At 42.8% G+C, this 25,479-nt stretch overlaps 2 protein-coding genes across 2 annotated transcripts in view; one reads left to right on the forward strand and one right to left on the reverse strand.

Moving 5' to 3' along the window:
* Positions 1–8,440: 8,440 nt before the first annotated feature.
* Positions 8,441–14,319, reverse strand: LOC121815930. Its single transcript, XM_042229004.1, has 4 exons — positions 14,243–14,319; positions 13,913–14,105; positions 11,473–12,793; positions 8,441–8,530 (listed from the first exon to the last, which is right to left on the reverse strand). The coding sequence occupies exons 2-4, from the start codon at positions 14,053–14,055 to the stop codon at positions 8,441–8,443; spliced, it is 1,554 nt and encodes a 517-aa protein (XP_042084938.1). The 5' UTR covers positions 14,056–14,105; positions 14,243–14,319.
* An 868-nt stretch (positions 14,320–15,187) lies between these two features.
* The window catches only part of phc2a (polyhomeotic homolog 2a (Drosophila)), a 36,696-nt gene continuing 26,404 nt past the window's right edge, over positions 15,188–25,479 (forward strand). Inside the window, exons 1-6 of the mRNA XM_042229022.1 lie at positions 15,188–15,509; positions 16,363–16,525; positions 19,523–19,601; positions 20,853–20,964; positions 21,393–21,519; positions 24,488–24,737. Coding sequence (XP_042084956.1) covers positions 16,388–16,525; positions 19,523–19,601; positions 20,853–20,964; positions 21,393–21,519; positions 24,488–24,737 — 706 coding nt within the window. The 5' untranslated portion in view covers positions 15,188–15,509; positions 16,363–16,387. The remainder of the gene's footprint in view (positions 15,510–16,362; positions 16,526–19,522; positions 19,602–20,852; positions 20,965–21,392; positions 21,520–24,487; positions 24,738–25,479) is intronic.

Genomic DNA, 25,479 nt, shown 5'->3' on the forward strand with positions numbered 1-25,479 from the left:
TTGACTTTTTGATTTAAAATCCACTGTGGGGTTGTGTGGAGGCAAAATTACAGTCTTTGTCCAGCAAATTTTGGACCTGACTCTATAGGCTCATCCGTACTGGCTTCACCTGGGATACATGAAAAACATTATGGATCTTGATGTTGTGGGAAGATTCAAATAAACAGTTACAGGGTTGATGATAGACTGCATTTCAAAAGGACCACTTGTAAGAGAGCCAAACCTTCTGGCCAGCTTGGTAGGAGGGAGCTGGAACACAACGTTGATCAGCCAGATGCTTGTTCTGTTCCACTGACCTGAGGAAAGCTGCCTGTGTGGTCCTCCATAAACTGTGTTGCTACATGGAGGGTACAGCCAGTTCTCCCTCTGTGATGGTCAGAAGAAGAGGTTGGTATCCCAGGGACGCCTCAAAAGGTGACCCTGAATCCTCCCTTAGTTATGCTGCAATAGACGTAGGCTGCCAGGGGATTCCCATGATGCATTGAGTTTTTCCTTTCCAGTCACCTTTCTCACTCACTATGTGTTAACCCTTTAAAACTGGTCGGAGTGGGCACGCTCTGTTTTGCGTAACTAGTTTTCAATCCCTGTAGAACTGCAACCACATAAGCTACCTCAATAATTTTTTTTGCATAATGAAACCGGAGGAGTTGTACTTACATCTTATGCCATCAGCTTGTCCTAGGTCACGGTTTCCTTCCACATATAGCTTTGCAAAAATTGCATAAAAAGCACTTGCAGCAACAAAAACATAATATTCCAGAAACACGCTTTGCCGATCCGATCAGCTGTTCATAACACTTCCTACGTTGGAATAGAGTCAGCGTGAACTATCGCATGTCCACCATTACCTGCCCAAAACCGGAAGTGACGTCATTTTCACAGAAAATGTAGTTTTTTACCTTTGGGGCCTTATAAGCCTACACTGGTGTTTTTAAAAGTCATGTTTGACTTTATGCTTTTCTGTATAGTTTCTGGGATGCTTAGAACTCAAATTGCACTGCTGGAAATAGTTTAATTTGACTGGATTTTTTGCAAATTTGCATATAAGGGGGTGGCTGTAGCTCAGGCGGTAGAGCAGGTCATCTGCTGATCGGAAGATTGGTGGTTCGATTCCTGGCTTCCCCCAGTCTGCATGCCAAATATCCTTGGGCAAGATATTAACCCCAAATTGCTCTCCGATGCATCCATCGGAGTATGAATGTGTGTGAATGTTACTTAGAAAGCACCTAGAACAATGTGCTTGTGCGAATGGGTGTGAATGGGTGAATGCACAAGTTGTGTAAAGCGCTTTGAGTGCTCAGAAGAGTAGAAAAGCGCTATATAAGAACCAGTCCATTTACAGTTTAATATTTTTTCTTCGTTTTTCCTGCAGTATATAAAAATTGGTGTATCTCAAAAATAAAACTATGAAGACACTCAAAATAAATTTCCTGTTGTTGGAAACTATTTTTGTGCAACTTTTTTGTATTTAAAGTTTTGAGGGATAAACCTCTTAAATTTCTCTAACTAGAAATATATGTAAAAGTATATATTTCTTTTTTGTAGTTTATTGCACTTTTTTTGCAATTTGTGTAACTATTATGCACTTAATGCATACATATTATTAAAGTTTGGGCTATAATGGTTGTATTAATGTATAGCAACTTGAAATGCTCCCAAAAATGGCACTACAGCATGTAAAAATATAAATATAAGCTCTGGCGGACTTGGTTCTATGGTAGGTCTTAAAGGGTTAATAGACCTCTCTGCATTGAATCATACTTGTTATTAATCTCTGTCTCTCTTCCTTTATCCTGTCTTCCTTCTCTCACCCCAACCAGTCGCAGCAGATGGCCCCGCCCCTCCCTGAGCCTGGTTTTGCCGGAGGTTTCTTCCTGTTAAAACTGAGTTTTTCCTTCCCACTGTTGCCAAAGTGCTTGCTCGTAGGGGGTGATATGATTGTTGGGTTTTTTCTGTTGTATAATTGTACGATCTACAATTGAACTGAATTGATCCTGCAAGGGTTCAGAGAGGGGGATTAATGGAAGCCCCAACCTCTTGGCGAGGGTCTCATTGATAAAATGTTGTTCTGCCCTAGACTCAACACATTTTCAGTCAGGCCTGTCAGTATCCCCACAGCTACTGATGGGCAGCATCTTTTACAGTGGGGCAAAAAAGTATTTAGTCAGCCACCGATTGTGCAAGTTCCCCCACTTAAAATGATGACAGAGGTCAGTAATTTGCACCAGAGGTACACTTCAACTGTGAGAGACAGAATGTGAAAAAAAATCCATGAATCCACATGGTAGGATTTGTAAAGAATTTATTCGTAAATTAGGGTGGAAAATAAGTATTTGGTCACCTCAAACAAGGAAAATCTCTGGCTCTCACAGACCTGTAACGTCTTCTGTAAGAAGCTTTTCTGTCCCCCACTCGTTACCTGTATGAATGGCACCTGTTTGAACTCATCATCTGTATAAAAGACACCTGTCCACAGCCGCAAACAGTCAGACTCCAAACTCCGCCATGGCCAAGACCAAAGAGCTTTCGAAGGACACCAGGAAAAGTATTGTAGACCTGCACCAGACTGGGAAGAGTGAATCTACAATAGGCAAGCAGCTTGGTGTGAAAAAATCAACTGTGGGAGCAATCATCAGAAAATGGAAGACATACAAGACCACTGATAATCTCCCTCGATCTGGGGCTCCACGCAAGATCTCATCCCGTGGGGTCAAAATGATCATGAGAACGGTGAGCAAAGATCCCAGAACCACACGGGGGGACCTGGTGAATGACCTGCAGAGAGCTGGGACCAAAGTAACAAAGGTCACCATCAGTAACACACTACAACGGCAGGGAATCAAATCCCGCAGTGCCAGACGTGTTCCGCTGCTGAAGCCAGTGCATGTCCAGGCCCGTCTGAAGTTTGCCAGAGAGCACATGGATGATACAGCAGAGGATTGGGAGAATGTCATGTGGTCAGATGAAACCAAAGTAGAACTTTTTGGTATAAACTCAACTCGTCGTGTTTGGAGGAAGAAGAATACTGAGTTGCATCCCAAGAACACCATACCTACTGTGAAGCATGGGGGTGGAAACATCATGCTATGGGGCTGTTTTTCTGCCAAGGGGACAGGACGACTGATCCGTGTTAAGGACAGAATGAATGGGGCCATGTATCGTGAGATTTTGAGCCAAAACCTCCTTCCATCAGTGAGAACTTTGAAGATGAAACAGAGGCTGGGTCTTCCAACATGACAATGATCCAAAACACACCGCCCGGGCAACAAAGGAGTGGCTCCGTAAGAAGCATTTGAAAGTCCTGGAGTGGCCTAGCCAGTCTCCAGACCTCAACCCCATAGAAAATCTGTGGCGGGAGTTGAAGTCCGTGTTGCTCGGCGACAGCCCCAAAACATCACTGCTCTCGAGAAGATCTGCATGGAGGAATGGGCCAAAATACCAGCTACTGTGTGTGCAAACCTGGTAAAGACCTATAGTAAACGTTTGACCTCTGTTATTGCCAACAAAGGTTATGTTACAAAGTATTGAGTTGTATTTTTGTTATTGACCAAATACTTATTTTCCACCCTGATTTACGAATAAATTCTTTACAAATCCTACCATGTGGATTCATGGATTTTTTTTTTTCACATTCTGTCTCTCACAGTTGAAGTGTACCTCTGGTGCAAATTACTGACCTCTGTCATCATTTTAGGTGGGGGAACTTGCACAATCGGTGGCTGACTAAATACTTTTTTGCCCCACTGTAGCTGCGAGGGGCAGGAATCTGCAAAATGCCCCTTCTTTTCACCTACAATCTATCTTATTCTTCAATCAGGGTAGGACAGCTTGGCATGGCCCAACTGCATTGGCTATTCCTACCAGTCCACCTGCTCGTGTTCCACCTAGCGCCGGTCTGCAGACAGAGACCCTTTCCAGGGGCTCGAGCTTCTACCAGCCTGCCGAGGTCCACCAGTCCATTTTCCATACTCATGCATATGATCATCTGCCCTGACACACATAGCAATGAAAGCATCCAAAGATTTGGGCATTTCTTTTGTAGCCAACTCACATTTAAACTGTTCAGGAATGCTCCAGGGAGCGCTTTCTCCTCCCAACCCATCTCCTCACCCAAAACCCAGAAGTCCACTGAGAAATCTGCCATGCTTTTCCTGCAACCTTTATCATAAACCTTTATCAGAATTTAGCCAAAAGGTCATTATATCATCACTTATTATGATGGCGGCGCGTGAACAACGCGAGGCTCAGTGTCTCTCCAGAATCTGCTATTTAGCGGTTTTTTATCTACTTTTAACCGGATTATTCGTCCAGAATTGCTGTGCGTTGCTGACCTACAGCAGACAAGAGCTTCTGGACATCTGGACTCACAACTCCAACAGTTTTATCGCCGATCTCCGACTCATCCCAGAGATCTCCAGAACACCGGAGGCTGCCCACTCTCCCCGGCCGGGCGGAAGTGCACGCAGACGGCGCCGAGATCGTAAACAAAGGCGAGGTAGGCGCGGAGGGCTACGGGCTAAGCTAAAGCTAACACCACACCGGCTGCCTTTACCCAGTATTTTCTCGCCAATGTCCGTTCTCTGGCAAACAAAATGGATGAGATACGGCTCTCCATCACTAACAACAGACGGATTATGGACTCAAATGTCATGTTTTTCACCGAAACATGGTTGAACAACAGCTGCCCGGACAATGCTATCGAGTTAGCAGGACGCCACACACACCGAGCCGACAGGCTAGCAGATGACTCCGGCAAGACCAGAGGTGGAGGTTTGTGCATTTATATTAACAATGCTTGGTGCATGAACTCCACTACTACTGAGAGTCACTGCTCACCTAATGCGGAGTTTTTAATGGTCAAATGCAGACCTTATTATCTCCCCAGAGAACTCACTTCGATCATACTCACTGCCGTGTATATACCCCCCGACGCTAATGCTAGGTTGGCCATGAAAGAACTTTCTGCAGCCATTAACAAACACCAGAATAAACACCCCGAGGCTGCTTTTATTGTTGCTGGCGACTTCAACCACACCAACTTAAAGACAGTCCTCCCCAGATTCCACCAACATGTCTCCTGCCACACCAGAGGAGACAAGACTTTAGACCATGTGTATTCCAACCTGGCTGGAGCCTACAAAGCCACACCCCTCCCCCACATTGGACAATCGGACCATCTCTCCCTGTTCCTCACACCTAGGTATTCACCACTCATCCAACGTGTGAAACCTGCTGTGAGGACAATTAAAGTGTGGCCAGAGGGGACAGACGCAGTGCTCCAGGACAGATTTAAAAACACAGACTGGAATATGTTCACCCACACAGACCTGGACCAGTACGCCTCATCTGTACTGGATTACATCTCCGAAACCACAGACAGTGTCACCACCCAGAAACGGATCACCATGTACCCCAACCAGAAGCCTTGGATGAACCGGGATGTTCGTCTCCTCCTGAAGGCCCGCAACACCGCCTTTAGGTCAGGAGATGCACACGCCTACAGTACAGCCAGGGCTAATCTAAAGAAGGGCATCAAAAAAGCCAAACACCATTACAAAAAGAAGGTAGAAGAACACTTCTCCAACTCCAACCCCCGACGCATGTGGCAAGGACTCCAGACCATTACAGACTACAGGACCACCAAACCCTCCCCCGCATCCTCTGATGTCTCCTTCCTCAACGAGCTCAACAACTTTTATGCTCGTTTTGAGCGAGGGAACCCCACAACCACAACCAAAGCAGACGTGACGCCAGACCACCAACCTCTGACTCTCTCCCCCACCGATGTAGGAGCGGTGCTGAGCAGGATCAATGTCCACAAGGCTGCAGGTCCCTGATGGCATCCCCGGGCGTGTTCTCAGAGCGTGTTCTGGGGAGCTTGCAGGAGTGCTCACAGACATATTCAATCTGTCCTTGGCCCACGCTGTGGTACCGGCCTGCTTCAAATCCACCTCCATCGTCCCGATACCCAAAAACTCCAACCCATCTTGCCTCAATGACTACCGCCCAGTAGCACTCACCCCCATCATCACTAAGTGCTTAGAGCAGCTGGTCCTAGCACACTTCAAATCCTGTCTCCCCCCACCCTGGACCCCCACCAATTCGCATACCGCCAGAACAGGAGCACAGAGGATGCAGTCTCCATCGCACTGCACTCTGTCCTCTCACACCTGGACAACAACAACACCTACGCCAGAATGCTGTTTATAGACTTCAGTTCAGCATTCAATACAATCCACCCCTCACAACTCATCAGGAAACTGACAGACCTGGGCATCAGTTCCCTCATCTGCAAATGGTTACTGGACTTCCTGACCAACCGCCCCCAACATGTCCGGCTGGATAACCGCTGCTCATCTACAATCACAATGAACACCGGTGTACCACAAGGCTGTGTGATGAGCCCTTTCCTCTACTCCCTCTTCACCCACGACTGCAGACCTGCTGATGGTTCCAACACCATCATTAAGTTTGCAGATGACACCACGGTGATTGGCCTCATCAGTGACAACGATGAGGCCGCCTACAGGGAGGAGGTGGATCGTCTGGCTGAGTGGTGCGACACAAACAACCTGCTGCTTAACACCGAGAAGACCAAGGAGCTCATCGTGGACTACAGGAGGAATGCTGACCCACATCCACCCATCCACATTAAGGGGACGGCTGTGGAGCGTGTGAGCAGCTTCAAGTTCCTGGGAGTCCACATCTCCGAGGATCTCACCTGGACGACCAACTGCTCCAAGCTGGTCAAGAAGGCTCACCAGCGCCTCTTCTTCTTGAGGACTCTGAGGAAGAACCACCTGTCCTCAGACATCCTGGTGAACTTCTATCGCTGCACCATCGAGAGCATCCTGACCAACTGTATAACAGTCTGGTACGGGAACTGCTCTGCCTCGGACCGGAAGGCGTTGCAGAGGGTCGTGAAAACTGCCCAGCGCATCGCCGGAGCACCACTTCCTGCCATAAAAGACATCTACAGGAAGCGGTGTCTGAAAAGGGCTGGGAAAATCATCAAAGACCCCAGTCACCCATCACATGGACTCTTCACCCTCCTGCCCTCTGGGAGGCGCTACAGGAGCCTCCGGACTAAGACCACCAGGTACCGGAACAGCTTCTTCCCCACAGCTGTCAGACTCCTGAACTCTGCCTCCTGACATCTGACCCACGTTAAACTCATGGACTGAACATACAACACACACACCACAACACAATCACGACCCAACACACAATAACTGACTGACCACACACACACACACACCCCACACACACACCACAACACACACACACAATGGACAACTGTACCCTCAAACACACAATAATAACATGGACTGAACCACCACTCACAACCACTAGCACTTTATATAGCCTCTGTAGAAATTATCCACACCCTCACTTATCTTAACTGCACTACTGTATAGCTCTGTGTAAATAATCATTCTGTACATTCGATAATTTTAATCCTACAACTGTTTCACTTGCATAGTTCCCATTTCTGTATAGCTGTATATCTCAGATTTCTGTAAAGTTATTTATTTCATATTCTGTATAGTTTTTCATATTTATATCCTGTTCATATCCTGTACATAGCTTGTACTCACTACAGCCTGTACATACTATAGTTATAGAATATTCACAACATACTTCATACCGTGTACATTATAACATACCATAATAGACCCATTTCTGTAATATACTTACATATCTATATTATTGCTAATATATATTGTAATATATCTATATCACTAAAGCACTTCTGGATGGATGCAAACTGCATTTCGTTGCCCTGTACCTGTGCATGTGCAATGACAATAAAGTTGAATTCTAATTCTAATTCTAATATGAGATCTCTGGGTGAGTCCTTGGTACTGCTTGTGCTCATTTCAGCGCTCGCCCCGTCACCAGTTCCACCACAAATGAAACCTTGGCACAGTCTGAAGCATAGGCTTGACTCTGCTGTCTGAAAAGCACATTGCATGAGAAAACCTGCACTTTTATCCAATTCTGTCAATATTTTTTCCGACACCAGCAGCGGATGCTCCCAAGGAAAGGGTGAAGGGGAGGTAGAGGACAGGCAGCAGGAAGGCAGAGAGGGTGGAACATTTTCTGCCATGGTGAGGTTGAAACATACATTTCAGTTTGGTAACAACCTGGAGGAGCACATTCTGTTCCTTTGAGATATGCTGCAGCATTTTCTTATGGCGATCCAAAAAATCTGCCTGAAGTGACAGCTCTCGCTGAACAGGGCTAGAGTCCACTGGGTCCTTTGCTGGCTGGATCATTCAGTCAGGTCTGTGGTAAGAAGCGAACCCAAACGCAGCACTCTTCCAACACAAAGTTTTCACTAGCGAACTGGGGATGTACTGACGAGTAAACTCAACGATCCAGCTTCAAATGAAGCTCTGTCACACAGTTAAAATAGGGAGGCTGCTGACGATGACAATCAGCTCCAGCTGGCGAGGGCTGATGAGCAGCAAGTGTGGCCGACTTCAGCCTGGGAATACTTCCCGGTCAAATGACACTTGAAACTGGACTTCCGGAAACACACACATCAAAACACAGAAACACACAAAGAGGGAAATAGAGAACCGGAAAGGGAGCCGAGACAAAACAAAGCACATGGACACAACGGGCAGGTCGACCGGCGAGGACATTTTAATTCACTTTCACTTTTAATTCACATGCCTTTCATTCTATCTCACCGGTTCTGAACATGCATTCACCTCTAGTTTTGTCTAGCCAACAATATCACAACCCAGGGCCTGACCGGTCGGGTACGGAAATGTTGATGATGTGCATGTTTGATTTGGCAAAAACTCAAACAGGGGCATCTGGGCTTGTGGCTGGCATTAGGACTACACTGGTTTATGGCCATCCCCCTACCTGGGTTCAATTACATCACATCTTGACTTTTTGATTTAAAATCCACTGTGGGGTTGTGTGGAGGCAAAATTACAGTCTTTCTCCAGCAAATTCTGGATATGACTCTAAGACATTGATTTTTAAAATAAAGGTACTGTTATGGCAATAGCTTAAGAAAATGCACTTGAAGACATTAAAAATCCTCTTTTTTAACATTATATAGAGGACACGGCAGTATGAAACATATACAAAAACCCACACACCTACAGTCGATTTAGAATCACCAATTAACATAACGACATACATGAACCGCCAATCCCCACACAGAAAGGCCCAGGCTGCATTCAAACCCTGGAGCTTATAGTATGAGGCACCAGTGCCACCACACCACCATGCTATCTGAAAGCAAATGCCAAATGTCTAGCAAGTGATAGTTTAATCTTTGATGTTTGTTTTTTTTAAAGGATCAGTGCATAGGATTTATAGGCATTTAGCCATAAGTTTACAAATTCAAACTCACTAAATATACCTTTCACTTTCCAAAACGCAAATGCCTAGGGGAGCCAGCGTAACAGAAGAAGACCCATCCAGGTCATCGTACTATAAGGAGCTTGGAAAGAAAAGCGTCTGGACTTCTTTAGGTTGCTTGAAAAGACGTTTCACCTCTCATCCGAGAAGCTTCTTCAGTTCTAGGGTCAAATGGTGGGGAGTCCCAGATTTAAGCACCGTGGGAGTGTCTCCTCAAGAGGGACAATGGATACCCTATGATTCTCTACCTAAGCATACGAGCCGAGGTGTGAAAACAGGTGTGGGTCACAATCAGCCACGGTTTCGGGTGAGCTCATTGTGAAACCTGGCCCCACCCTATCATGTGATTTCCTGAGGTCAGATGGCCCAGGGTGTGAGTGGGCGTTAAGGCGTCTGGGAAGGGATCTCAAAATTGGATTATAGATGGCAGACAGTTGGTGTCGTAAGCCACCGCCTCTGTTCAAAGATGGTCGCTCACAGAGGACATACAATGGCTTCTTTCACTCCTTTTTCAAACCATCTGTCTTCTCTGTCCAATATGTGAACATTGGCATCCTCGAAAGAGTGACCTTTGACCTTTAGATGCAGATGGACCACCAAGTCTTGTCCTGTGGAGGTGGCTCTTCTGTGTTTTCTTTTGGATGAACCAGTTTTGGATGAACCTGAGTTTTTCCGATACACCGGCTACATAGAGGATGTCACTAAGGAAGGAGGCACGTTGTACAAAATGCTCAGGGTAGAAATGCAACATATAAGACCCAGTCCATTTAGCTAACAAAAACATGGCAGTTTGTAGGTGATTGTAAAGAAAAGATGAGATAATTATTTATATTACCCTTCAGTTTTGGCACTGGGCCCCCCCTGTAGCCTGAACAATGGTCCTTTATATAGAAAGTCAGTAATAATATCTTGAAATATCAGAGTTACATTTTCAAGTACCTCTCACTTTGTCTTTTTCATATCTGACTTTTTGTCATCTGAGTACAATGTGTCAGCTTGCAGCTCAAAGTCTAGGATTTTTCCCATGGTTAGCCCACAAGCGGTATTACAGCTTATGTCCTATATCATAGAGGGCTTTATATTTTATTTTGGTATCTCTATCCTGTTCTCAGTTGAAGTGTTCTCCGTTTTCATTTAGTTTGAAACAAATTAATAAGGGGTATAACATTTTCCTCCTAGAATACTCTAGAACTTGAAATTTGTTTAAAATTTACCCTATCAAGCCATATTCTGTAATCGCCCCACAGCCCTGTTCAGAGGGCTTTTTTGCTACAGCTGCTTCAAATCTCTTCAAAAAGCCAGATGCAATTTTCACTCATACGATGTTTTATCTTCCAATGAATATGCAACAGGGCAATTATAGACAATTATGCTAACAATAGCAACAAAGGCAGCAAACACACACACATTCATTGTGTATGTGTGTTTGCAGATCTTCCAGAAGTAACCCCCTCGCAGCAACATCCCACAGCTCTCACAGCCGCATATGCTCTGGATTTGTTTGGTTAAATGATCAAAGCAAATGGCAATTGTATAAGGTAAAGGTTGTTGTCTTCCCTTTCTTTGCCAAACTTGCAACTTACATTTAAGATTTTAGGTTTTTGCATCATCAGAGGAATAAAAGTTGAAATGAGCCCATACTGAAGGCTTTGTTTTTCATCAATCTTTGTAAACTAGTAAAAGATTACTCTTAGAGATATAAAATCTCTTTCCTCTCAAGAGGACTCTCCATTTATATGAACAAACTGGAGTCTATTAGATAGATATGATACAAACTACTGCAGCGCAGTACCTGTAATACCTACAGCATGTTCTAATCGCTCTAATAGGATATTATGGTCAACAGTATTGAACGCTGCACTGAGGTCTAGCAGGACAAGCACAGAGATGAATTTAAATTTAGGGGTTTTCAGAATCAGATTCTTCTAATTATAAAGCTACTAAAGATTCAGACACAAAGCCTACCTCATTTCTGCAGATTAATTTTCTTATTTTGTGTTTTTCCTGTTGCACATTTCTAACTTTTCTTTTATTTCATTAGAAAATGTACAAATTAAAATGACACAAGATACAATAAAACCTGACTGCATAAACAGTTTCTAATGGAGAATTTATTTTGAAACTGTTCTGGTGTATAATTTGTTTCCAATGACAGGCAAGGAAGGCTGGTCCATTGGTCCAATCAGGTTTGAAGGGGGATTTAAACACCAGCAATCCTTCACTGTATAACCTGGTATAGTCATAGCTACCTCTTGCACCAACCTTTTCGTAGCTCTCAGCTTCAACATGTTTATGCTGGCGGAGCTGTTTGGCAACTGACTTTGGCAGCATTTGGTGAAGCAGATCTTCAGCCAGCTGCCTCTGGTGCTTAAGGTCTTGTGTTTTCTCCTTCAGACTGTGGGCATAGTTCTGTATCCACTCTGTCATCTGTTTGAAAGAGAACATCACCACAGGGTAGATAAGACATGCCATGGCCAGCAGGCATATCCTCATACTGAGGCCTGAAGAGATGGATCGAGAGCCCGCCCTGAGAGCCAACACTGCACGATCAAATAAACACTGCTGAGTGTTTGTCAGAGCTTGAATTCCAGTGTGAGACCCAGACAGACGTTCCATACTTGTGCCAGAGATCTGCCATTGACTTGTGTCAAAAATATAGGAATGCTGAACATCCAGCGTAGTGTTTATCTTGTGGTCTATGTTTTCTAGCCAACAGTCATTCAGTTTCTCTGTCAAAACCCTGGCAAAGCTGAGGTAGCTCAGAATGTATGACCATCTAAACTGGAAGCCAGTAGGAGTTTGCATGTGGCCAAAGTCTCTCAACTGGTGGTTGAGCTCAATAAATGTGACCAACAGTCTTGCAGACAGTACATCTCTCCAATTAGAATTCTGTTTGGCCTTTACCAAAGTATCTTCTACTGTACACCAGACGTCAAGAAGTCTTTCAATAGCCAGTGAGAAAGCAAGAATTCCACTTTCACTGGTAATGTTTGTATCCTGTGAAGTATTTAAAAATCCTTGAATGCTCCTCACTAGCTCTTTGCAAAAGCTAGGAAACTCAGTACTGCAAGGAATCCCGATGTCATTACTTCGACCCACCAGTTTGTCACAGTGATTATCAAAGATGAGAAAAAGCATCTTAGGAAAACTTGCCTCAGCTGTCTCATTCCCTACTCTTTTGGAAAATAAATGTCTCGTCTTTTGAAGTTTACTGACAAGTTGCAGGAGAGTTAGAGTCTTGCATGAAGTCAGCTCGCTGTAAGCTGCTTCTGTAGTGTACAGCAAGTCAAAGTTGGAGTTGACGTCGATGAATACAGATCCGAGCAGGGCCATGAAAGAGAGGAGGCAGGCTGTCAGAATCCGACGAACAGTCTGGTTGCTGCCTGAATGGGAAAATATGGAACATCTGCAAAAGAAGAATACAGTTTGTTTAATGTGCTTCAGACTAACTACCCAATGCTAAGTACTGTCTAAATGCTAATTACAGGCACTGTTTTTGTTCCTTTTAGACAAATACCGGTTTCTAGACTCTGTATTTTTAAGCTTTAATGTTATTGCGTCCACTATGCTGGCACACATGCGAATTAGTGCTAAGTGACACATTAAAAAAAACAAGAATTGAACCACACAGCTCATAGCAGGCCATGTTATTTGTCAGGTGAATATGCAAGTGCATATTATTTGCATTACAAATATTCCAAAGGACATCACTACCAGACGTTTAACTGGGTTTTAGTCCTTTTTTTTTTTTTTTAAATGTATTTTGCTGGGACTGTTGCAACACATCATACAACATGTTGTTGTTGGGTATTTTTAATATTAGTGGGAATAATCTCACTATATGTTATTGTACAGATACATTCTTTATTACTGTTATATTTAGTGGTAGAATCGTTACAAAACAATAGATCCTATTATGTGCTATTGTCAAATATTATTATTATTATTTCTCAAGGACTGATATAGGGACACAATTCTTGCCTCAAATCATTTGACTCTGTGGTGAGATGGCTGCTTTTACTTCTGTCAGGCGTATGTCTTATGGATCTTGAATTATTTATAATGTTAAAACAAAGTCCTAAAAACACCTCCCTATTTAAGTGAGGGAGGACAGGAATAGATTAATTAACAGAATGTAGAATCTGAGAAATTAGAAAAATTCTAGTGAAAAGTGAAGATTTGCCTTCTTCCTGTGTACTCTTTGGTCTGGACCCATTTGAGTGCCCAGTATAGTCCTATTATAACTTGATCATGGATTTTCAGAGAAAAGCAGGGGAATGATCTGAAAAGCTTGTGTTCAGGTCATTCACCTGACTTTTCTTTTTGTTGTCACTAAATAAGATGCAAACTTATCCAAATAGTCATTATTATGAAGACAACATAAACATGCCCTAACTGCAGTCTGTCAAGTAATCAGTCAGCAGAATCTACAGCAAATGTGGAAAATGTATTTATTTATTTAATTTTAAAAGAACCATATATTCCAAATGTCTGCCTGTCGGTGTGTCCTAACTTTCTGTCTCACCTGCACAGCTGACACTCGCTGCCCGCATCGTGTTGCCTCCCCGGAGCGACTCTGCTGTTCTTTATGAACCTTCTTTTGAGAGAAGCTGAGGACAGCGTCCCAGATGCTAAACACTGTTTTTTCATCAAGTCCAAGGACGTCATGAGACTTGTGCTGGAGCTGCTGTTATTTGATTCACCGCAGATGATAGAAGCTGATAGAAGTCAGCGCAAGTCAACAGTATTGTCCACTTAATTTGTGGCCTTAAAAAATTTAAATACTGATAAAAATGAATGTATTCATTCAAATAAAACGCATTTAATCCAAAACACACATTAGGTTAGTTTTTACCGTAAAAGCTGTTTCTGCCTTTCGTAGCTCTGTGATCGCCGGCCTGTGCGGGATGTAGTACGCAGCCTCTCTCCCGAGCGGCGGGGCACGACTAAAGCTGCATGTCTCTTCGATGGCACAGGCTCCAGCGGTTTTATTATGAAAGTGATCTCGGTGGACAGGAAGTCGTGGTTTTCCTGCCAACTATTTGATGTTTTATTGGTAATAATTATTCAAATTTGATTTAATAACATGGCCATGGTTAACCTGGCACAAGTCGTTCGATCTATTTCTAAAATATAATGTTTGGGATACAGAATCATATTTTCTATGAAACTGTAAATCTCTGCAGCAGGTCACAGTTATTCATGCTGCGTAAATTCCCCTAATGTTAATCAGCCTGAAAATATCTGGCTGATTACAGCCAGATATTTTACATCTGGAAGCTGAACTGAACCGTGTCCACAGGCTGATCTGCACGTCCCACTCTGCACGGTCTCGGATTAACTCTAATTAAATGCTATACTCATATAATCCCGTTCACCCTTTTGTTCCTTTAGAATCGTATGCCATTCACTCTTGTTGTTGTTTGTCTTGTCTTTCTATTCTCCTCTTTTTTCTGTCTTTTCCTCAGCCAACCAGTGGGACTGATGGCTGTTGCTGTGGGGCGATATAAACAAAACGGACTAAACTGACTGAAACGTTTCATTGGTCCAATAAGTTCACTACCCAGACTTTTGTGTTTTGCAGTGGTTTCACTGCATTTTATACATTTAAAAATATATATATATATTTGTCATCTCACTCGAAAACATTTATTTCGATTAGATGTAAAGAAAGAAGCTCATGTTTTCCGAAGAGATATATGGAAATTTGAGTTTAGATTCAGGAATCGAAGCGCACATATTTGCACAGCTCTTTTTCCTCTTGGTTGTGGCTTTTAATTTTGAAAGCGCTTGCCGGAAGTGCTTTATGTAACTTTATTTGGCTTGAGAAATGAACACACTCCAAGTGTATAGTATTGTGTGCAGAAAGAAGGAGAATGGTGAAACATAGTGCGGTTATGGTAGGGTCGCTAACTTTCCGCGTCCTCGTGTAACGCGGTGGGCCCGCTGCCCGGTAAAGATTCCCGGGTCGGACTCCTTGTCGTTTTCACGGAGGGAGTGTAATCAGTATATGAAAGCGTTGTTTGGAGCCGTTGAACAAAGAGCTTTTCTTCCCTCTACTATTGTTACGGACTGGGACGGCTGGTATCCCTCCGATCCAGAGGCGGTCTCGAACCGTAAAAGTAAGTAAACTCATCTTTAATGTCTTTTTTTAAGGAGAAGAAAAGGTGCGTTTGAATGCGCTACTTTTATCCATTACGCAACCAGCAGGTCCAAGTGTCCGCCTGGCTAAACTGATTTGATTCAAAGCTAGCTGTAAGTTTACGCAACACTGCATATATATATATATATATGTATATGTATATGTATATATAATAGTATTTACAGGTATATTTGGTTCACACGGGTCTTTCGCTTAAATGTAATGTGTGCGGTTTAAATTTGAGCCAAACTCCTTGTTTTGTTTTCGTTAGCGAGTTTGGAAAACTAACACTCTGCGTTCTTACCGTTCAAAGTCACACAACCTATAGTGTTAATGTTATCCAGATCACATGCATATATATGGCAGCGTGATTCCACGGTTCTTTCTTTCATTTTTTTTTTTTTTGGTGCTTATTAAATCGTGGGTTTCAACCCCACGTTAGCCTAACTGAGGTCCCCCTTTGTAAGAGTGACTCACGCCATTCTTAAATCTGGAAATTCAGATTCAGTTAAGGCACATATATACGCTCAAATCGGACCGGGACACAGTGGATCCTGTCTTTATATCAGCATGAGTTAAAACTCAGATTAGTGCAAGAAGTTGGCAAAAGAACCAAAGTTTACATGACTGAAAAAACAGCTGCTGTAAGGGATTCAGGATCCAAAAGTGTTGCTGAAAGATTAAAATTAACACTTTTCATAATCAGTGTTATATCAAGGCGGTGAGCTTTGCCAGAGACACTGAGTAACATTTAATTGTCTCTTCCAAATAATGTGAGACTTCGTCCACATGGCGAGCACTTGTTGAGTTTGTCATGTTGCTCCTGTTGACAGGTGAGGGGTGCCCTGTGCTCCAGTCATGACCTCTGGGAATGGGAACACTAACAGCACCCAAAACAATGGAGAGAGTAAACCTGCCCAGGCCATAGTCAAGTCTCACATCCTCACCCATCTCATAGAAGGCTTCGTTATCCAAGAGGGTGCAGAGCCTTTCCCTGTGAGTACCGGAGCTATGTATGTTTCTGTTAATGCAAATGTTTGTTGAGTGCATGAATACACAGCCTGAAAGTGACAACAGAAGATTAGATTTGATATATCTGACAGAATATAATGTTTTGTGTTGTGTTTGTCAGCTGTTCCTCTCAGACTTCAGGTTTCTAACAGTCTGAGTCCTAATCCTCAGAACCCTTTGCACAGTGTTTGGCTCTTTCTATCAAAAGACTTCTTATAGAAAAACAATATTGATTTTCTTTCATCCTCGTCTCTTTTCACCATTTTCAAGGAGAAACACTTGCGTGAAACTTCACCTTACACCGAATTATTTTTTGTTTGCAGGCCTGAGTGCTCCTCATCCTCCCTCTTTGGGATTTTTGAGCCACTACTTGAAATTTTCTTGGCAGAACTGACTTCATGTTTCTATATAGATTATAGTGCATTATGACATTATAATAATTGGCCTCACTTAGTAAATCTGTCCAATAATGTATAAAAAAATAAAAGCATCTTATTTTCTTATATTTACGTGCTGTGTACCTGCTCTACGCCTCACTGGTTAGGATTTCCATGACTGCAGTAAAATTCTTCATCCATCATTTATCCCAGCTGCCCTGAAGAAAAAACTAATTCATGATGATCCCAAAGACTGCAGTTACTAATGATCACTGATGACCTTAAACACATTTTTATAATTTAACATAGTCCATAATCTTGAGCTTGTGTAGCGTTCTGCGCTCTTCATGCAGAAACAACTCAACAAGAAGCAGTTTATATTCCAGAGTTGTGGTGTTCACAGTTCAGCTGTGGTTAAAAACTTAAGAATGATCAGGAGGTAGGGATGCAACGATACCAATTTTTGCAAACCGATACGATACCGATACTTGGATCCGAGTACTTGCTAGGGCTGCTCGATTATGGCAAAAATGATAATCACGATTATTTTCACTGAAATTGAGATCTCGATTATTTGACGATATTTATTTAACCCTTTAAGACCTACGAATGACTGGGCAGCGCGATGACTTTTGGACCTCGGTGTAACAGCATCAAGTTAGAAGTTAGAATCAAACTTATGGGAGAGGGTAGCCCTCAAACACGTAATGAGAACGACCAACAGCTGAAACCATCTTTGGGTAAAACTTGTCTGAGAAAATGTGTTTTTGTTTAGTTTTACCACAGTCCCATCTGCTTTATGGCCTGTGCTGCAGCTAGACACCAGGGGGCAGTAGAGATGGCTCCAGGTGTTTTCTACATTCATTGGTCTGAATGAGTAATGTCACATTAACAAGATGAGGATTGTGCATTACTGTTTTGGAGAATTGTGTGTGTGTGTGTGTGTGTGTGTGTGTGTGTGTGTGTGTGTGTGTGTGTGTGTGTGTGTGGCGCACGTGCACACACTGTAATTTGATCCCTACATCACATCAAATTACAGTGAGGTAATTTAATGTGATGTAGGCACAGTAAAAATGCTAAAATTTTATCAGCATTTCAAAAACCAAACATGAGCACACTGTGCATGTGTGTGCAACAGTTCAAGGCCTTAACTTTGTACAAAGTCTGTTTGGGCTGAGCAAGTGAAGTAAGGTTCAGTGACTGAGGGGAAAATGCTGAAATTTGTGCTCTTTGAGCACTTTGCCTGGGCTGAGCCACCTGACTGCTCAGTGGTAGCCTGTATCACCATGTTCAGTTTCATGCTCCTCCAAAAGTACAACAAACTGCATGTAAATCAGTGCCTTTGTTACAACATCACAGCATGGTTAAATCTGGGACTCTCCACCATTTGACCTTAGAACTGAAGAAGCTTCTCGGATGAGAGGTGAAACGTCTTCAAGAACTTAAAGAAGTCCAGACGCTTTTCTTTGCAAGCTCCTTGACTACGATGACCTGGATGACTGAGAACCTTCACAGACATCACTAATGTTTGGTTTCTTAGTACAGGGCTCTAAGTACAACGTCCTCTGGTGTATAACACAATGCAAAAATACCAGTTAAAATTCTGGGTTTGATTCAGTCACTTTAACACCTCCTCAGAGGCTTGATATTTTTCCCAACCATAAAAAACTACTCAAAAAACACTAAAGATAAAAAGCCTGAAATTTTCACTGTTTTTTGTTTGGTTTCTTACCATATAAATTGTTAATTAGTATAAGCAATGTGAGCGACACAGAGAAACCATGAAGGTCCTGGGTTCGAATCAGCTATCTGGGGCCTTTCTGTGGGGAGTTTACATGTTCTCCCCTTGTCTGCGTGGGGTTCCCTGCAGGTACTCTGGTACTCGTTCTTCCTCCCACAATCCAGAGACATGTAGTTGGTGGGATTAGGTTAAAGTGATGATTCTAAATTGCCCATAGGTATGAATGTAAGTGCAAACTAATGTCTGTCTCTCTGTGTTAACCTGCAACATGACCTGTGTAGGCGGCACCCTGTGTTTTGCCACATGGAAGCTGGGATAGGCTGAATAGGAGAAAATATTTTTGTTTTGTTTTATTTATTTTTTGCCAACACAAATAAAATCTTACTCTCACAGCAACTTTAATAAGTGCTTTTATTTATTTAGATTACTTCCTTCTTCTGTTGCTCTAAGCAGATTTCTGTAATTCTATAATTCAAACCAACGACATGTTTGTTAAACCGTTTCCTAACAAGACCGTTGGAAGAAGCCTCAGCATTAATATGCTGTTTATCTTTATTAAAAGACTATGTATAACAGGCTTTTAAGTCATGTTTTTAACCACAGTCTTCTTAAAAAGCTTTTGTTTTTGCTAATTATAGAATTATTCCTAAATAGTTCTAGGATGACGTCAGTTCTGCCTCCATTACCCACCAGCTGATCGCTGTAAGATTTAAGAGAGACACAAGGCCTTTTATTTCCCACTAGGACAAGAGTGATTATAGGTCATACTATTAAGAAAGTTTCATTCATGTACATGCTTATGAATGATTTCATCCAACAGTATTTAATAAGCATGAGTGCACTGATATGTTTTTGTGTCTGCAGGTGGAACGTCCATCTTTCTCAATAGAGAATCTAAGAAGATATACACCAGATTCAAAGATGGACAGCCTGTCAACAAAGGGTTTGTCAAATTTAAACGTTTCTCTTTCTCAGAATATGGGTTTGGTTTGGGCACGCTTGTCCCTGTAAATCAGTCCAAAGCTGTACTGAGTGGTTGTCTTTATTCCTCAGATTCCTTGTAGACTTTCAAAATCAGTGCCCAGGACTATGAAGCTGTTTTTGTGGCTCTTGGTGGCCCGACACTTTACTAAGACAAGCTATAAAATTAATTTATAACTTTTTAGAAATGCATTTCTCTGGATTTTTATAGTTATTGTTCTGTCTCTCACTGTTCAAATCAACTCAAATTGTAGACTAGAGGTAGATTTCTTTATTTAGTGGGCAAACTTACAAAACCAGCTGGTGTTCAAATAATTTTTTCCCTGACTGTAGATTGTACCAACATCAATTTGTGTCCCACTGTTTTCCAACTGTCAGTAGGGTTTTGGATGGCCCTTTGTAATAAATGTATAAATGAAAATCATTACTGTGCCTCAGCATATTTGACCCGTCCAACACTTCTTCCCCAGCTGGGTTTGTGACAAAGATTTGATTGACTGCAGAGCTTCAGAATACACAGTAAACTGTAGTCAGCCAGTGTCCGGCAGTCTCGCCTCTGTCAGTGTGCCCCAGGGCAGCTGTGGCTACAATGTATCCCATCACACCTTCATCCTTGCTCAGTTATATGCAAGATTGAGGAGATTTCCAGCATTTCTTTTCTGAGGGTGCATGTAGAGGTAGAAGGTGTAGGACAGCATCATGTTGAAGATGCTTAAAAGCATAAGAGCAAGCAGGGACGCTTGTTTTGCATCACTTTTGAATGGGCTCTGAACAGGAACATTTTACAGAATGATGCCATATGCATTTTCATGGAAGGACGGTATCATCAAAAGCTCCCTAAGTTGGAACAGTTTGTTAATTTAATTTCATATCGTACAAGTGAAACCAAGTCCAGTCTGATCTGTCACTACCACAGGGATTGGTCGAAGGGTTTTGAAAGTAGCAAAGTGACCTCAGCTGCACATATAAACGTGTTTTGGCTGCTCAGTGAGACTAAAAAAGTGCCATTAAATTTCATTCAGCATTTATTTTGTGTAAGAAAGCAGTCAGGAATACTGGGCATAAAGGGAGTTGTGTAGAACTCTAGAGTTGTGTTAGCCCCTTGTTTTGGTTAACAGCTTTGGTGTTGGTGCTGCTGGATGCAGTTCTTTTTACTGGATGTTCAACAGTTTCAGCGTGATGATCACAAAGATTGTGTTGACTGTTCCCTCAGAGGTAAAGGGCCAGCAGGAGCCCATGCTGACCTGTGAATTATGCGGCAGGGTGGATTTTGCCTACATCTTCAAAAGATCTAAGAGGTTCTGTTCTACGGTGTGCGCTAAACGGTAAGATCATTGTCTTCATTTTCACAGTTCACTGTGGTTCACTGCCTTAATATTGTCTTCGAGCTGATACATCATTAGTCGACATTTAGGAGAATATGACTGAGGAAGCTACTTGAGTGTTTGGTCCAGACTTTGCCTGTGACCTCAGTGTCACATGTTTCTCTCCTGTGTGCAGTGACTTGCTGTGTGCTATAGTTCCAGCTATTTTAAAATATTTTAGGGTCTTTACCTTAGAATATAAAGCACCTTGAGGTGACTACTGTTGTGAACTGGCGCTATAGAAATAAAATGGAACTGAATACAAAGAACACTTCTACTGAGAATGACAAAGGAATAACTTAATTCACAACACACCAGACGTAAACATCTAGTTCAGATTTGTGAATGATGCACAGATTTTGAACTTGCCTTGTTTGCTATCCTTGTAGTTACAATGTGGGATGCACAAAGCGAATGGGTCTGTTCCCGAACCGCAAAACCACCCTGGAGAACATGAAGAAGCAAAAAGCTGTGAATGGAAACCACAAAAACACCATCATAGACTCTAAAAAGAAGGTGAGACAGTCAGGACTATTTACCCTAATGAAGTGAAGGATAACCGAGAGTGGTTTGCAAAGATGGTGGTGGTTGGTGCTTTGAACCCCGGCTGCTCCAGTCTGCATGTGGCTAACATTGTAAAGTTAGTAAGATGCTGAACCCAAGTTACTCCCAGTGCATCCATCAGACTGTAAATGTTACATAGAAGTGCAGAGTGTGTGTGGGTTTGCTGTGTCTCTCAGTACGGTCTCAACAGCATAGAGGAGGTTTCAGTACTCTAGCAGAGCTGAACACGGCCATAGAAGCTCTTTAAGCTGTCAGCAGGACTGGTATCTGCTCCTTTGTGTAAGAAGGAACAGGATAAGCACTGCCCAAACCAGAGAGTGGATATCTCTGACCAAACAATCAGAAACGAGCTTTATCAGGATGGCCTGAGGGCACGAGTCCTTCAGTGGCCTTGTGCTTCCTGCAGTTTCTGAAGGATGAAGAACTGAAATGTTTGAAGGTTGCCATGTTGCCACCATCCTGGAGGTCCAGACTGGCTCTTAGTCCATATTCTTGTGCCTTCCCAGTGTCATCAGCATGGACCCTACCACTAACAAGGGTGTTCAAAACACCAACAACCAAAATATAAATAAACACGAGGCTAAGAAGAATTCTGGATTCTGCTGTAAAAAAAATGGGTACCAAGCTTTTTGAATATGATATATAATATATGTATATATATATATGTATTTATAAATATATAAACATAATATATATATATATATATATATATATATATATTAGGGGTGCAACGATATTCGTATCGATATTGAACCGTTCGATACAGTGCTTTCGGTTCGGTACGCATATGTATCGAACAATACAACATTTGTAATTTATTTTATCAACTTTCCTTCTGACGATGCTGTCTGTGTTGAGCGCTCAGTGAATCTGTGTTCGACTACTCCGCCTAGGCTGCACTGTCGAGCGCAGATCCACTGAGCGCTCAACACAGACAGCATAGACAGAAGGAAGAGCGCAGGGCACCTCCCCCACCCTCATTCAGATCTGGCGTTTGGAATTATTTTGGTTTTCATGTGACGTATGACCCTGAAGGTAAGCGAGTCATGGACTAAAGTAAAACAGTATGTTGGATGTGCCATGCAATGCTCAATTACATGGGTGGGAACTAGTGTGTTAGCGCAGTTAGCTCGTTAACGTGTTGGCCGTCTAGCCCCATGCACGGGGCGATCGGCGGTAGCTCGTTAACGGAGATTTGCCGTGTTGTGGCGTTAAGGTCATTTCAACGAGATTAACCTGAAAGCACTAGTGGGAACACAACGAATATGACTGCACATTTACGCCGACATCATCCTAGTGCAAAGACAAGTGGAAGCAGACAAAAACAACAAGCACGCATGCTACAAACTTTACCCGAGTCATTTAGACAGCTGTTAGCACATGATTCTCCTTATGGGGACCTGATATGTTTAATATGCTGCTGAGAATATAGCCCAGAAGAAGCGATAGTATAGCTTTTATTTTGGAAAGAGACATTTCTCTGTAATAAACTCTCTTTTCCAAAGATGAGTGATTCCTCAATCAGATACAGGGCTGCAATATCGCTAGCCCGACGTCCCGGGGCTAGCGATTTTTTCAGTCGGGCTACCAAAATCTATCTCTTCCCTGCCCGTCGGGCTATTGTAGGAAGGAAAAATATATGTCAATGCTTTTGCATTCTTTCAGAAATGTAGCTGGGTAATTATGTCATTGGCATCGGTGAGCCACTGTCAATATGTGACATATTGAAATCGCGTTTGAATTTGCGCTTGTTTTTTTGCTTTCACTTTGCAATCGTGCGAACTGTGTATAGAGAGCGACAGCACTGATCTGTGAGTGATGATAATTTGTGCACCAATTCCTCTGACATCGTCTTATTAATCGTTAGCTTACTATGCAAACATGACAAGTGAAATCTCCCGCAGCAAGCTTAAACATGTGAGAGGTTGATCGCGCAGAGAATCGCTGAGCTTATGTGAGTGCGTGTGTAAAAGCATTTCAGTTCTGCTGAGCCAAATAAGACAGGTCAGGGTGAAGAAGTGACAGCCAAAGAAAAGCTTACCACAAAACGGAGAAGTTATGACAAATCAGACTATAAGGCAAAAAGAAAGTGCAGCTTTATGGTTTCATGGACAAAAGAATTTCTGTGGCTGCATATGAGAGCTAAATAACCAGGGCTGCACATAAGTGGTCCGCAGGTGCGCATTCGCTGTCAAAATAAAAAACACGCACAAGGGTTAGGGTTAAATTTAAAAACTGTACTTTTGAGTTAAAATATATATTTATAATTTTAATAAATGACAAATTAAAAAGGCATGAACATTTTTTTTGTATCGAAAAAATATCGAACCGTGACACCAAAGTATCGAACCGAACTGAATTTTGTGTATCGTTGCACCCCTAATAAAATAAATAGTATGTATAGTATGTATGTATGTATGTATGTATGTATGTATGTATGTATGTATGTATGTATGTATGTATCACGTATACGTATACATATATACATATACGTGTGGAGTTTGCATGTTTGCATGTTCTCCCCGTGTTTGCGTGGGTTCCCTCCGGGTACTCCGGCTTCCTCCCACCGTCCAAAGACATGCAGTTTGTGGGGATAGGTTAATTGGATAATCCAAATTGCCACTAGGTGTGAATGTGAGTGCGAATGGTTGTCTGTCCTTGTGTGTTAGCCCTGCGACAGACTGGTGACCTGTCCAGGGTGTACCCCGCCTCTCGCCCTATGACAGCTGGGATTGGCTCCAGCGCCCCCCGCGACCCTGAAAAGGATAAGCGGAAGCGAATGATGTATGTATGTATGTATGTATGTATGTCCTTTCTCTTTTTCTTTTTTTTCTTTTTTTTTAAATCAGACTGATGTATTACACCTATAAATGAGAGAAAAACCTCAATATAGTCCCATTTTTCTCTTGGACTCTCTCAGACTGCTCCCTGTGTTCAGAGGCCTGCTGCTGCTCTGCCTACTGCTCACTCAGTCCACCCTGCACAGGAGGATTCAAATCAGTGTTCAGATTTGTCCCTCTACAAAAGACCCCCGTCCCCCGTGTCAGTTCCCCAGCGCCTGCCTGTGACACAAGGCTCTGAGCTGCCACTGCTGCACCATGGCTTCCTGCCCAGTGATCCGGGGCAGTGGAACATAGGGGACGTTTACGAGTTCATCTCGTCTCTGCCAGGTGGGTGATCAATCTGGTAACGCCTGCGTTCATCTCCAGCTGTGAATTTTTCTTTCTTTACAGTGCAGAATAGAGTCAAGTGTGCACAACTCTACAGAGGCTCTTCTCATTTATTCATAATTTGTTTCTATGGAGACAGACAAACTTGTAATAACTTAAACTGAACATTAATCTACAAATCGTTAAAGGCACTTAACTCAATCGATGACAACTAAAAATCTCAACCAGTCTAAATCTCAGTGACCTGAAGTTTTGTGAAAATCTTGTGAATTTTCTAACCCTGAGAGGAAGCCACTTAGGGGTTTCAAACTGATACCATCGGTGTATCTACTATCTGCTCTCAGACAAGTTCCAGTGTCAGTCATCTTGGACTCAGCGTCAGAATCAGAATACTTCCTCAGGGATTACCGTAATAAAGTTTTCTGATTCTGTTTCAGAGGTGAGAAGTTGCGTTTTCTAAAAATCTTGTGAATGCAGTAACTGGACATGACGTAGGATAGGTCCATCTCCTAAATATCTTGGCTGTAGCTCAGGTGGCAGAGCAGGTCAGCCACTAATCAGAAGGTCGGTGGTTCGATCCCAGGCTGCCTCCTGGCTGCATGCAAATATCCTTGGGCAAGATACTAACCCCATGTTTGCCTACTGGTGGTGGTCAGAGGGCCCGGTGGCGCCAGTGTCCGGCAGCCTCGCCTCTGTCAGTGCGCCCCAGGGCAGCTGTGGCTACAATGTAGCTTGCCATCAC

This window comes from Haplochromis burtoni, unplaced genomic scaffold, assembly GCF_018398535.1.
Source record: "Haplochromis burtoni strain Fernald_Lab_line unplaced genomic scaffold, NCSU_Asbu1 Contig_374, whole genome shotgun sequence".
In the NCBI taxonomy this organism is placed as follows: domain Eukaryota; kingdom Metazoa; phylum Chordata; class Actinopteri; order Cichliformes; family Cichlidae; genus Haplochromis; species Haplochromis burtoni.